The sequence below is a fragment of the Mya arenaria genome, chromosome 8, assembly GCF_026914265.1.
Source record: "Mya arenaria isolate MELC-2E11 chromosome 8, ASM2691426v1".
In the NCBI taxonomy this organism is placed as follows: domain Eukaryota; kingdom Metazoa; phylum Mollusca; class Bivalvia; order Myida; family Myidae; genus Mya; species Mya arenaria.
This window is the reverse complement of record NC_069129.1, coordinates 61,495,800-61,508,683: the sequence shown is the minus strand read 5'-3', so window position 1 is coordinate 61,508,683 and position 12,884 is coordinate 61,495,800. Positions and strand designations below refer to the sequence as shown.

Sequence of the window (12,884 nt, the reverse complement as noted above, 5' to 3'; positions counted from 1 at the left end):
ATACAGGTATTCCACATCAAGAATCCGTACACCTTGATTTCGACGTTCTAGTTCAATGCACCGTTGTGCGCCTCTTCCATTGTGTGGTTACCAGGGATCACCTTATATATCTCATGTTTAGGCTTCACTATAGCCTTTACATAATTCCGTCTTTAAGACGATGTGCTGTCTTTCGTGAGTAAGGTAACATTAAAAAGACCAATCATAGAAAAACATAAAAAACACACGTCCGAACCGGATTAAAACTAAAGAACAAGTGAGAAAGGCGCCAAAATAAAGAAAGGCGGATAAGATAGCATTCGGCGCTGATAAAGAGTTCCCTCCCTAAATAATTATTAAATTTCCTCAAAATATGTTAATGTTGCGGTCATTTAAACTCATATTACATATGTGCGACACAGGAATTATGACGGTTACGATGTGTGTGATATAGTTGATTTACATGATTGATTATTCTAAAAAAAGATCCAATAGATTATTATTCTTAATATATTTGAACAATTCATTTTTTACATTGTCTATTCCATAATTACGTAAGTCATATTCAGCATATTTTTTTTCATATTGTTTTCAGTACGTCCTTATTGAAAAAGCATCAAATTAGCTTTGAGAAGGTTGTGTTTCAAACGCATGGTCGTTTTTTTATTAGTAATTTCTTAAACTTTAGTCCATATATTCAACTGGATGGTTATATTGCGTTTGGTTCATCGGAATGGTAAAACATCGGTTTTATTCACACGGTATCCAGACTATTTTTCGTCAATAACTTATATCAACATTTATTTTTGGACGAAGAGGAAGTTACTCCATGCTTAAAGATATTTGAGACTTTAACGATTTATCTGCCGTAATGTTATAATAGCACAAAGTAATACTCTATATATTTGATATAACCAATGTCCAAACTATATCGAAATGGTTTCAATCTGAATATCCTCTAAAACAGCCATTTACTTGATGATGAGCACGGTAAACAGCTCTTTCAGTCATGGTTCCCTGCCCAATATACATGGAACGAAATACAAGCAAAGGCACAATACAACACACATATATCATACTCATGATACTGTATACATTAAAATATGTTTATTGATAAATGTTACCATCTTTGAACAACAAAACACACATAGCATTTCAATAGGCAATATATAGATATAGAGTATTGCTTAGTATATAATGTAATACCTAAACATAAAAAAAACACAGAATGATTTTATGGAACGTCACTTACTTCTCTGGAAAACGAACCTTGATCGCTTGTATTGGTCAATGCTGTTTTCGATAACATTGAATGTTCTAGACGCCATAATGTCTATTTTAAATTGCTCAAAGTCATCGCTAGTCGTTACTTTACATCCGACAAGTTCAATTGTTATTGAATGATGGCAATCGGAGATTTGCTCTGTAAGTGTTTTCAAACATTTGACGGAGAAACGTACTCTTCAATTTGATCACAGAAAAACTTAGCATTTCTTTCGATATCGTCAGTATTTTGTCCCATAAATCGGTTCCCTGTAAAATCATAGTCTCCAGTGCCAGTAGTGTGAGAATTGCACTAATCATCAGATCAATATCTTGTTCACTCTTCAGCTCAAAACAGCTGAAGACGCGTAGCATGGTTGATCTTTGTAGTCCTTCAAATAAAGTCTTCAAAATGCAAGACTCAAAAAATGCTCCCAGTACGCAGTCCTCGATCGACACCGGGACCATCACATGTGAATATGGAAGTAAGTTCACTTGTAGTATTTTCAGACTTGTTTGCTTCGACAGGTCGAGACTCAGTTCTTTGCACGAAACACCGTAATCTAAACAGTGAATGTCCCCTAATCCAATTTGTTTAATGCAAGTTTTCTTTTCAATACTAGAACTCAACACCACTAGTTGGTTGTGTGTAAGATGCAAGTCCCACAGTGACAAAGTTTCAAGGTTCATCATGAGGCACATGGCATTAAACGCTTTCCCTGAAAGAGAGACATAATGTTCCACCCAACGCATGCTTTTCCAGCAACCAGAATGAAATATCAAAATATTCAATGTTTCTTTTGCACTGGTAAATAAATGGTCAATCTCAGTTTCGCCTGCAACGGCTCAAATATCAAGTCTTTCGAATTGAGACATGTAATTGGTTGGCATTTTACTTAATACGTTTTTGAAATCTTCAGAAGTGTTTACGTCATTGATGTGCAGTGTATTCGCAATCGACGTATCGGATGTTAAGTTCCAAAACGCTTGATTTATCTTATTTGTATCGTCTATGAACACAAACGCTAACTGAAAATGTTTCATTGCGGCATTGCTTTCTATCTTCGTATTCCATTTGGCATGATAAAAACATGTCCTGCAAGTCTTTTAGTGGCGCAACATCTTCCCAATACTTCAGCAAAGACCCATGAGCAAGATACATTTTTCGCTCCTTACTAGCTATTATTGCAGGCTGAAGTTTGGAAAATATCTCTGAAGCGGTTGCAGGGGACAGACCGCTAAGAAATATGAACACTTTTGAGAACTCCAGTATGGTGTTCATAGTAGAGCACATTGTCAAAAGTGACAGCTGCATCTCCGATTGGCCGGACTCTAGACAAATATGAACGGCTGCAAAGAATTCCTGGAATGTTTTGTGCGGAAAGGACACTTCTGACTCCCGTCTAGTTAATTTCCGAATAACCTTCCGCTGTGTCAATAAACCAGACTTCAAAACCCTCTGAAAAACTGTTTCTCCCAGTGTTTTGATACATTCCAAACGACTAAATAGCAGTGATCTCTCGCGATGTGAGTCAAATAATGTATTGAATGCTAGTTTCGCCAATGGCTTTATTGTTGAGTGATATTTGCTCTCAAATAGGCCCTGAACGGTTTTGTTTACGACTCCTTCGCCTGTATCTTGACACAAGTTTCCATCTTTCTTCTCAGCTCTGAAGAGGTTCAAGTTTATAATATTACAGAAAACATCACACATGGAGTCTCCAAGTTGCATGTCATCACACCAGACACAAAGAAGATGCACTAAAAGCAGAATATGACCTATGTGTTTCTTCTGCAGTTCGTCTTTAAATTGCTTCACTGAACATTTGGATGTGTGTGTGTGTGTGTGTGCGTGCGTGCGTGCATGCGTGCGTGCGTGCTGCGTGCGTGTGTGCGTGAGTGCTTGCGTGCGTGCATGCGTGCCTGCGTGTGTGTGTGTGAATATTTACTTATGAGTATCATACTAAATGGGGACATAAAGACTGAGGTAACTTGTTTTAAAGGTAGTACTAGAAATCCTTATTAGTTACATGTATATCTTTTATCTTATAACATTGAGACACCGATAAACTGCATGTGCTCAGGTATACTAATGCAAAGAAAACATGTTCACTTTTGTAAGACATTAATTAATGTAATGTACGAGTTAGCCCTTTTTTAGTTTAATCTAGCACTTAATAGATTAGAATACACAGCAGCAATGTTTAGTCATATGATTATACTGATTATTCAATTTCACAAAGGGTAATGTTTAAAATGTGCATTTTTATGTAGCCAGCTACAGCAAAAAACACACAAAAACAGCACAACCACTTTAATTAGAAGTCTATTCGTACCTTCAGTTATCAAAAGTTCCGACTTGTATCAGTCGAGATAGGCAGAAATATGGACATAGACTAAGGCCATAGACTAACCAAAACATCTTTAATCGACTGAAATCCTTACCGCATGTTAATGGATACCTTGCATGCGAATATTCAGGTCAGGTTTTTAACGTTGGTAAATGACCCGACTACATTTTTGTGGTATTCAATATTTGAGTTCATTTGATTTAAGAGTGATGTAGCCAATCGGATTGCATCGTATTAATAACCAACATATACCATTACAGTGTGAGGAAACAATTTTGTCACGTGGCACACAACGGGTAAAGTACACACAGGAAGTAGGGCAAAAGAGCAAAAATCTGGTCAGTATGTTGGAATATACACACAATACAATGTATTAAGGGTCTCCAATACACAAATACAATTGTTGAAATATTATGGGATTCAATTGACGTCTGACAAAAGCCTATAGGCAGTGTGTGCATACCACGTGATAAATAACGTCATATATGCTACCTCGGAAGGCAAATATTTGCTTAAAATGAAGACTTAAATCAAACTTTTCATTTACAAAACCATTTTAAATTAAAAAAGGGCAGTCGATATCGCTTAAAGAGCCCCGCATTTGTTTTATATCCGAACTTTTATGAGGTCATCAGTTTTGTCAAACACTTCGACAAACTTGTTTCCAAAATAATGTTTTGACAGTGCTCCGCCAGACGGCCGTATTGTGAAAAGGTTTGTCGAAGTGTTTTAAGAAACTCAACTGGCAATCAAATTCTGGTAAAAATCCGAAGGTAGGGCTCCGAAAACGGCGTAGAATGCGCTATGTTTCTCTTAAAATGGTGATGAAATAGTGAAGTTATCTTTGTTTAAAGTATTTTATCAAATCAAGATATTGCCGACGTAGCATTTATGACGCAATTTATCACGAGGTATACACACACTGATAGGGAAGGTTGCTTAACGGCGCATTGAGAAAGGTATAAGGTCTTTAGAGCCCAATTGTATTCAACGCGGTTCATTTAAAGGAACTTAGGGTACACAATATAGTTTAATTGTAATGTATATGGAAAAGGAAAATGTTTTTTATGACAAGTGACAATTCATTAATAGTGTAGAGTATACGATGCTCAAACGAAAACATGCAAGATATTGCATCGAATCTCGCGTCTTAGATCTGCGGTCTCTAAGGTAAACGTACTTTACATTCTTTGAAAGGTTAATAATAAAATATCTGAGCACTCTGATGGAGTGATAAAACTGTGTTGGAAGAGAGATAAATACGTTCTGGAAGAGAGATAAATACGTTTTATAAGTGATATCCTATTGAAACACGTAATGCATCCAAAGAAGGAAATCAAGAGTCTCAGATTTATTGAAACTGTTCATTGATACTGATAGTAAATGCAACACTGCCAACAACTACTTATTGCTTTAGCATGGAAGATCAAAATTACAAAAGAATATTCACTAGATATAAAGTACATTGCAATCCTTGAATATGTAAACGAATTTGAATGTAATTGTTTGAAAATACAGATAGTTTTCCTCGTAATTTTCTGTCATTAAATGTGTATCTTTTAGCTCACTTTCGAAACAATTTTTCATTGTTGACTGAAAACATCGCATTTGAATCGCCATTAACGTACCAATGTATGCTTATAAAAGCCGCTTACTGCCGAAATTGTCAGCGAAATGTAACCAAAAAAAGTGTATGAACAATATATTTCGACTAAATAAGACATGTTAACAACTCGCGTGACTAGTACATTTTCTAAAAATAATTGAATTTCACAACCAAAGAAAGTGTGCCGGTTATTTCCAGAAATACCAAGTTTCGATTTGAAGCGTTTAACACAAAACTTTTAAAGGTGATAGAGAAAGGTAAGCCTTATTTTAGTCAAAATTTTCATCTCATCGATAGTCAATTACATAACTGTTTTAGGTTCAGCTTATATCTATTTAGTTACTCTATTTTATTTCATCGTATAAAACGAGATTTTAACAAGTTTAATGATTATTGTCCGTTTCAGTGTTATATTATTACACCGACCTGGAGTCGGCGACGCTCATCCGAAATAGTGGACTGATAAAACAGTCTGTGTACAACGCTAGATTTGGATCGGAGGTCTACCTAATTTAAATGCATCCCACTGCGTCCTTCAACGAGGTGCGTCAATACTATTCTTATAATTACAATAAAATACAGAAGTATATTATCAACACCGCTTATTATTTTAAATAATTATTGGAGTAACGATTGGCATTTGGGTGAAATACAATGGCTATAGACAAAAAAGGAGTTGAGATCTTACCATCTATAATTCGTTTTTTACAATGAAATAAAATAGAGTAACTAAATAGCTATAAGCTGAACATAAAACAGTCTGGTACTGCGTTCTGATCTGTTAGGGTTGGTGTATTAGCTCTTTGTGAGTCTGTGAGACCCCAAGATGATCTTAACGCGGTTACAGGCAGTCAATCAGGACCCCGCTCGCAGCACCCTTACAAGCACTACCAAGATAACAGGGTATAGAGGTAGACCAGCTAAGACCCTGTTTGAGAAAAATGGACGACGAAAACCCTATTGGTACCCCCAGTGGGAGGGGCTCACACTTACCGACGTAATGTCGGGAGGTAACAACCCACGACCAACCCCCAGGCCATAACCAACAGATGCCATCTGACGCCCGCCCCTTTCCCTAGACAATCGCAAATGGGCTTCCCCATTTCCTTATAAAGTGATACTCGTATTTATAATCAATAAAACAAACATAGATTTTGAGTGATAAACCTTTAATAAACTGATAACAAAATTGTAGCCGTGTATTTAATTGCTGAAAAGGCACAAGTTAGGTGGAACATTTTTTCTGCACGGTACCCTTCATAAAATCCATGGTGTTCGATATTTGTTCATCCTTTTCGGTATGTTATAACAATTTTGAGAAAGAGTGAATCATGAAAACAGCCTCGAGAGGTGAAGGTATCCTGAAAGATGAAGCCATGACCGTCTCTTCCTGGAGAAATGTCCTAACCTAAGCCCCTCTCCTCAGACGGCGGGGAATGAAATCGAACCCACGTGGCGCGTTTCTCCCCATCATTAGATACATTGCCAGGGACATCAGATTGCGAATCGGAAAGAATAAACACACAAGAACAAAATACCAAAATTCTTTCGTGGATTAAGGCACACCGCTTCGACCAATAACCTATTTACCTATCCCGAACGTATTTTCAGGAATAAAACCACGCAGATTCTTTGTGCCCCTTCCCCAGACATTGGAGAGAACACCCCGAACATTTAAATTGTGCAAAATCAACGACTTTGATTGGGGCGACATTTACACAAACTCCATGGTACCAAGCATTACAGACACATGAATAAAGCTCCCAGGCCGTTTGAAGACAAAATATGCCTCTTCAACATCTGAAATATCCATAGCCTCATGATATCAATCCTTTAGATTCATTAACCATTTCTGGATGTTCTCATCCCGACACGGCTTCAGTCAATTATGATAAGCCGTCATAACCGCATGTTCAAGCTTGAACCTGTAAAGATATGGTGTTAGATTCCCCCAATAACCACTGGGCTCTACCAATGTTTGGCTAAGTTCGTACGTTTACCCTTGCCAACCGCAGGGTCACTTAGATGAACAGGATACCCACCTTATTATAATCATTTTGTAGCTGCTTGGTGTAAGTAGATAACTACTCCCTTACAACCCCACATGCCCTTTGAGTGACCCTGGCGGTGTCAGTGACATAAATATCCAACTTTCGCTCCCCTTGGTGTGGCAAAGGAAAAACATATGATCACTCAAAAAATGTACAGCTCCACTGTAGTTGTTAATGGGTGATAAGGAGTGGCCCCTGTCTTACAATAAAGGCGAATCAATTTACACCATTTTGTAATCTAGCTAAGTACAACTAACACATTCTCATTTCCAAAGGTGCTTTTATGAAGTGGAAGAAACATAAGTTAATAAGCAGGCCGTTTAATGCCCGCAAATATCACGGCAGTCTGGCTTGGCTGATGAGTTTAAAGCACCAACAACGGCAGTTGGATGGAAGCGCTAAGCCCTTGAACAATGATTGTTAAGAACCTGCCGGGTAAACAACACTCTTATGCTGATGCTCTCTCTCTCTCTCGGTTTAACCCCGGGTGGTCGTGTCCTCTTTTTAAATAGATGGTTTAGGGGTGAAAATATTTCAATAAATCATGACAGTAATATTTCATACTGATCTCTGAATGTGATGAAAATAAGCAAATTCTGAAATCAACTATCCACAAAATTTTACAACGCATTATTTATAAGGATGTTGAACAGTACAGGTAAAGACTTTCATATGTTTTTTTTATTTTCTTTTTATTTATTATTGGGATTTTTTTCCGAAGATTGGGAATCATAGCATATATTTTGCTTAGGGAATGGGTCCGATAGTCGGAACCGTGGGTACTAAAGAAAAAACCCTGTCACTTGATGCCAGTTACAGATTGTATAAATATCATAAACAAACAGAGAACAAATGTTTGATTTATTGAGTCTATGAACTTAAAATCTTGTATGTCTTTTTGAGGAAATACAATAAGATTATATAGCCGAGTGTATAACAAAACATTACAATACATTTGATACTTGGTAAAACGACACTTTTAATCGGGGCACATTGCATGCCCAATGTTAAATCGCTTTCCCGTAGATCTTTATCGATTTGTGTTCTCCAGTATTCTGAATTACTTTCTTTCCTTCGATTTCAAAATCTTCATAGGCCGTTTCAGACAAAACGTCAAAACCTAACCGTTCATAAATCCTCTTTGAAAAGTTCGAGGAACATTCACCTGTGATATAGCAAGGGCTGATGCCGAGGTTCTTGGCCAACTTTATTCCACTTTCCATAAGCAAGGTCCCAAACCCTTGCTTTCTATATTTCCTTGTGACTCCAAGTCCAAGGAAATGAACGGCTTCATCAGTGCTGTAGTGGTCGTAGATATTCGCTTTCCCTATTGCATAAAGCAAGAACGCATCCTTTATTTTCAGACTCTCGTCATCCAGCTTATTCAAATCCGGCATATTTTCTTTTCTTAATGAGTATTCATTTATTCGGAAGCCAATGATATCGTTGTCTTCGGGATTAACAACCATCAATGATATTCCTGTCTTTAGCGCCTTTAACCAGAATGATTCAAAAAATGGGGACCACTTAATGCCTACAGCTTTTCCAATAGGCTCATCGATAACGAAACATTCTTGGACCTTTTCTAAAACATCCTTGTACCTGTCTTCTGTAATCAGCGTAAGCTCACCGAATGGCAAGTGCATATCCTCTTTTGTCTTCCGAAATGCCTGCAAACAATAAGGATGACTTAGTTCATACAAAACTACGTTTGTAATATTTTTATTTGGCCATAATTTACCGTTTTGATTCAGATATGAACCTACCTCGTGGGGACTGTTATTATATATATGGTAAGCGTTATTAGACTTATTCGTCAACAACTTTTATGAATTGTTCAATATTCATCCAACAATTTATATCATAACCATTTGAAATATTTCAATTAACAAACTAACTAAAAGATAACATGTTGAAACTTATTAGTGTTGTATACAATTGGTTGCTAATGAAGTATATTATAAGTCAAGTATGTCAATAGAATTGGTTTCTCCCTAAGATTAAAGTATGTCATCAACATGTGATTGACGTGAAACTCTACACATTACTTCCGAGAACTAATCCTCATTCAAATAACGTTAACGATGCGTTCGCCAAGGTGAAAGAGACTTTATACCCTACCACCACTTTCCAAATGACATCAAAACAGCACTTATTTCTACCCATTTTGGTAGGCAATTTAACACACATTAAGGTTATAACAGCTTCAAGCAAACATAGTTCTACCGTTTGTATTCATTAGACAATTATCTAGCTCGCTTTTGAAATAAAGTATGTTAATATATGTTCTTGTCGTCTTCTCACGTTGATTTATTGTTATGTCATTTACATTCATTTGCTTAAATTTCATTCAAATAATAAAACTATAGAGTAAAATTATTGTATTTAAGTGAGGCATTATACTTTCTACGCATTTGATCAAGATCTGGCACACAATTGGTGTCTTCAAGGGCCGATTTAAATCATGTATGAGTGTATACCAGATATTTAAACTATCATTATTGTATCTATGTGAGATATTTCACTTTCAATGCAGTCGAGCAAGATCTCCCACACAAATGGTATCTTCGAGGGCCGATATAAACCATACATGCGTGTATACCAGATATTGAAACTATCATTATTGTATTAAAGTGTTGTATTTTACTTTCAACGCAGAAGAGCAAGATCTAGCACACAGGTTATCTTCAAGAGCCGATGTGAATTATGTATGAGTGTTTATTGTGTGCAAGAAGGAGTCGCATTGCCTTTAGGAAGAATGGACGGATTAATAATTGTATATAACAAATATGTGTAACAGGGTACAATTCTTTGTATGGATTAGGAATTGGTTGTATGTAACCTTTTTATGCTCGTTTAGTTCATTCACTGTGACCATTGAATTTTCAATTACTTTTCTTTCGACCACGACCATATAGGCATAGGTTAATATGCAATTTGTGATCTGTCACATGATTGCAGTTATTTTTCAGAGTTTGATGAAGGAGGTTGGACTTCTTGTTCAGGATTTGGACATATGTTTTGGTGCGTATTATTTCTGATATTGTATCTGCAATTACCCTTTCTGTATTTTCAATGAGTTGATATGTGCTTTGTATTGATGAATTATGCATTTGGTACACATTTACTTTTCTGCACGAGTTTCTCGAATTCAAGATGGCGGCAAATTCTAATCTATTTACAATCACTTTTCTACATCTTTTAAACTTTTAAAATAATCCTTATTACAGCTTACCTGTCATGGACTATTCCTAGAGGGAGAAGGTTGAGAACGTGTATATCCTTTCATTTCACAAATGGTAAGCTATTGTTGTGTGTGTGCTTGATTGTATTGTATGTACAGTCGGATAGGTTTTGTATGGCATTGTACTTTTTTAAGACTTGTGTTTATGTACTATTGTTTTCATCGTAGCCACTAGATTTATGTCACGTTTCATTGTTATAAACTGTTATAAATCGCGTTTACATATAATGTTGATTTATAAGGATAAATTATATCTGATATATGTATATATATATAATTTGTATACGATTAAGCATTATCTTATTCTTATGATTGTATTTGTCTATTTTCAGAATGCGATTATCGTGGTTATTCTCATGGTTATTATCTTGATTATCATAATACGTTTCAACCTGTACAGTAAACCGTAAAAACCGGACCATAGTGTGGACGTTTTAATACGAATATGAACGAGCTAATATAACTAATTACATACAACTTATTATATATGGACCAGCAGGGCATGTAACCTGTATATTACATAAGTATGTGTGAATATATAAACATTGCATATTAGCGTTATACAATTATTATATGTTGATTAATTGTGAAGGAACGGGACCGTTTGATTGAAACTGAACGAACTGTATTGACGCTATGTTTTGCCTACAAGCGACGGTTCATAATCTGGCACATTTCGGAAAGCTACTCAAGAGGTGGTTACATTCCTTTCAGCATAGTTAAACAATGTTTACGATCAGAGGCTAAAACCTCCAAGGGTAATGTTTATTAAAATGATCCCTGTTATATGATATATAATTCATTGATAAATAAACATCAATCGTATCGATGAAGAACACTTGACTCCTTATATCAATGTATACGTTTTCAAGCAAATAATTTTGTGAAAATAGAATAAAATTTAAATTCACCTCCTGTATTGTCTCCCGAGAAATTGATTCTAATCCTGTATTTTTATTCATTGTATTCTAAATAAATTAAAACGTCATTTAGATAATGCAGCTGAAAGGCAAGTGTTCAGTTACCTCGCGGTCGGTGTTCGACATCCAATATATATGTAGTTTGGGCGGAGCTATGAATATAAAAATATAATTGTGAAAAAGCAATGCCGTACTGTATTGTGGTTATGTTATTCTCAACTACAAAACTACGTAGCAAATGTCTACTCGACTTTGGTAATAGTTACTGTTCTTGGCCTGATATTAGAAAGTGTGACGAATCATGTTCAGTATTATTTGGGCGAATTAATGATTGAATCTTATCAAGTGTAATGGAATAAAGTTAAAAACGTTATCGTCAGGGGTATTGCATGAAGGGTATGGCTGTGCGTACATATAGGCCTTACTAGAATATAGTCATATACGTATAGCTAAATGTAGAACGTCCAATTACGTTGTATTTCGCAACCCGTAACATCTTTAGTAAAAACACTGCATTCTAGGTAAAGTAACAACATGTCACCGTGATTTTGTGTCAATATTGTAGAAGTACAATGTTAGTCAACGTGTCCCCTAGCGGATACAACCGCATTGGCTGATACATTGTCGACGCAAAATCTGACGTAGGGAGTGTGTATCGGATGATTGGCAGTAGGCGAACCTTTAAACTCCCTCGAACTTTGAAATTCTTATTGATTAAGTCTACTACTTAATGGTTGCCAATCTGCAATCTCATTTGCTGAAAATGTAGGTTGTATTCTAAGTTTTCCATGTACGAGTATCTGAAAAAGAGTAACTATTGTGATAAGTAATGATGCACTAACTATTCAACATGGAAATAACGTTTGTAAATAACCGAGAAGACATTGTACTTATTGCAGAAGTAGATATGTTGAAGATGAAGAACCCGTATGGCCGAATCTGTTTTCACTTAATAGTAATAACTGGAAATTACAAAAAAAACGTTCTGATGTTCCAGGCAAGCATCAGGCATTCAAACGATCCGTGCCATACATTGCCATAAGCATTATTTAATTATTGCCTTAAAATACCGGGTTATGTACTTAAGCGCATTAAGGCGCTGCGTTGACAAAATACACTGTGCATCTAAATGATGCAGCACCCAATGTTTTTGGTCAAGTTGTGTTGTAAGTCTCATTCATTCCTGTAAGGAGGCTGTGTTGGACTACCACAGTAGTCGCATGGATCATTCAGATTTGCAATCTTCCAGTGAAGAAGACATATTTAATTCATGATCACATAAAGTAGAGCATATTGCTGAATCTGCATAATCGTATTTCCTCTGACAAACGTTATCAAAGGCAATGCAATGAATGGGATATGCACTAACATGATTACGTCAGATACAATCCCTGTCATTAAACATGTATATTCGTTGTGCCGTTGAAAACTTCCGTTTAGAAAATCATGTTCAGAACCATTATCTGATTA

At 36.1% G+C, this 12,884-nt stretch overlaps 1 protein-coding gene and 1 long non-coding RNA gene across 4 annotated transcripts; one reads left to right on the top strand and one right to left on the bottom strand.

Annotated features, from left to right (window-relative positions):
* The first annotated feature begins 5,403 nt into the window (after positions 1-5,403).
* LOC128243645 (uncharacterized) lies at positions 5,404-11,388 on the top strand. 2 transcript variants are annotated; one of them, XR_008262870.1, is made up of 5 exons: positions 5,413-5,456; positions 5,606-5,742; positions 10,223-10,274; positions 10,481-10,549; positions 10,827-11,388. It is a non-coding gene; the product is annotated as an uncharacterized LOC128243645 (long non-coding RNA). The 2 variants fall into 2 exon arrangements; XR_008262871.1 differs by lacking the exon at positions 5,606-5,742 and having other exon boundaries at positions 5,404-5,456.
* Positions 8,098-11,591, bottom strand: LOC128243628 (arylalkylamine N-acetyltransferase 1-like). Of its 2 annotated transcripts, none has more exons than XM_052961508.1 (2): positions 11,520-11,591; positions 8,098-8,920 (listed from the first exon to the last, which is right to left on the bottom strand). In XM_052961508.1, exons 1-2 carry the CDS (start codon positions 11,538-11,540, stop codon positions 8,258-8,260), a joined length of 684 nt encoding a protein of 227 aa, XP_052817468.1. In that variant the 5' UTR covers positions 11,541-11,591; the 3' UTR covers positions 8,098-8,257. The 2 variants fall into 2 exon arrangements, with proteins under 2 accessions (XP_052817468.1, XP_052817467.1); XM_052961507.1 differs by having other exon boundaries at positions 11,406-11,543.
* Positions 11,592-12,884: the final 1,293 nt, after the last annotated feature.

Excerpts from the sequence above, each read along its gene's own strand:
- LOC128243628 (XM_052961507.1), bottom strand. The coding sequence starts at position 11,456 with ATGAATAAAAATACAGGATTAGAATCAATTTCTCGGGAGACAATACAG. Across the intron at positions 8,921-11,405 it reads CTCGGGAGACAATACAGGAG|GCATTTCGGAAGACAAAAGA; the intron begins GTGAATTTAAAT and ends TATTGTTTGCAG.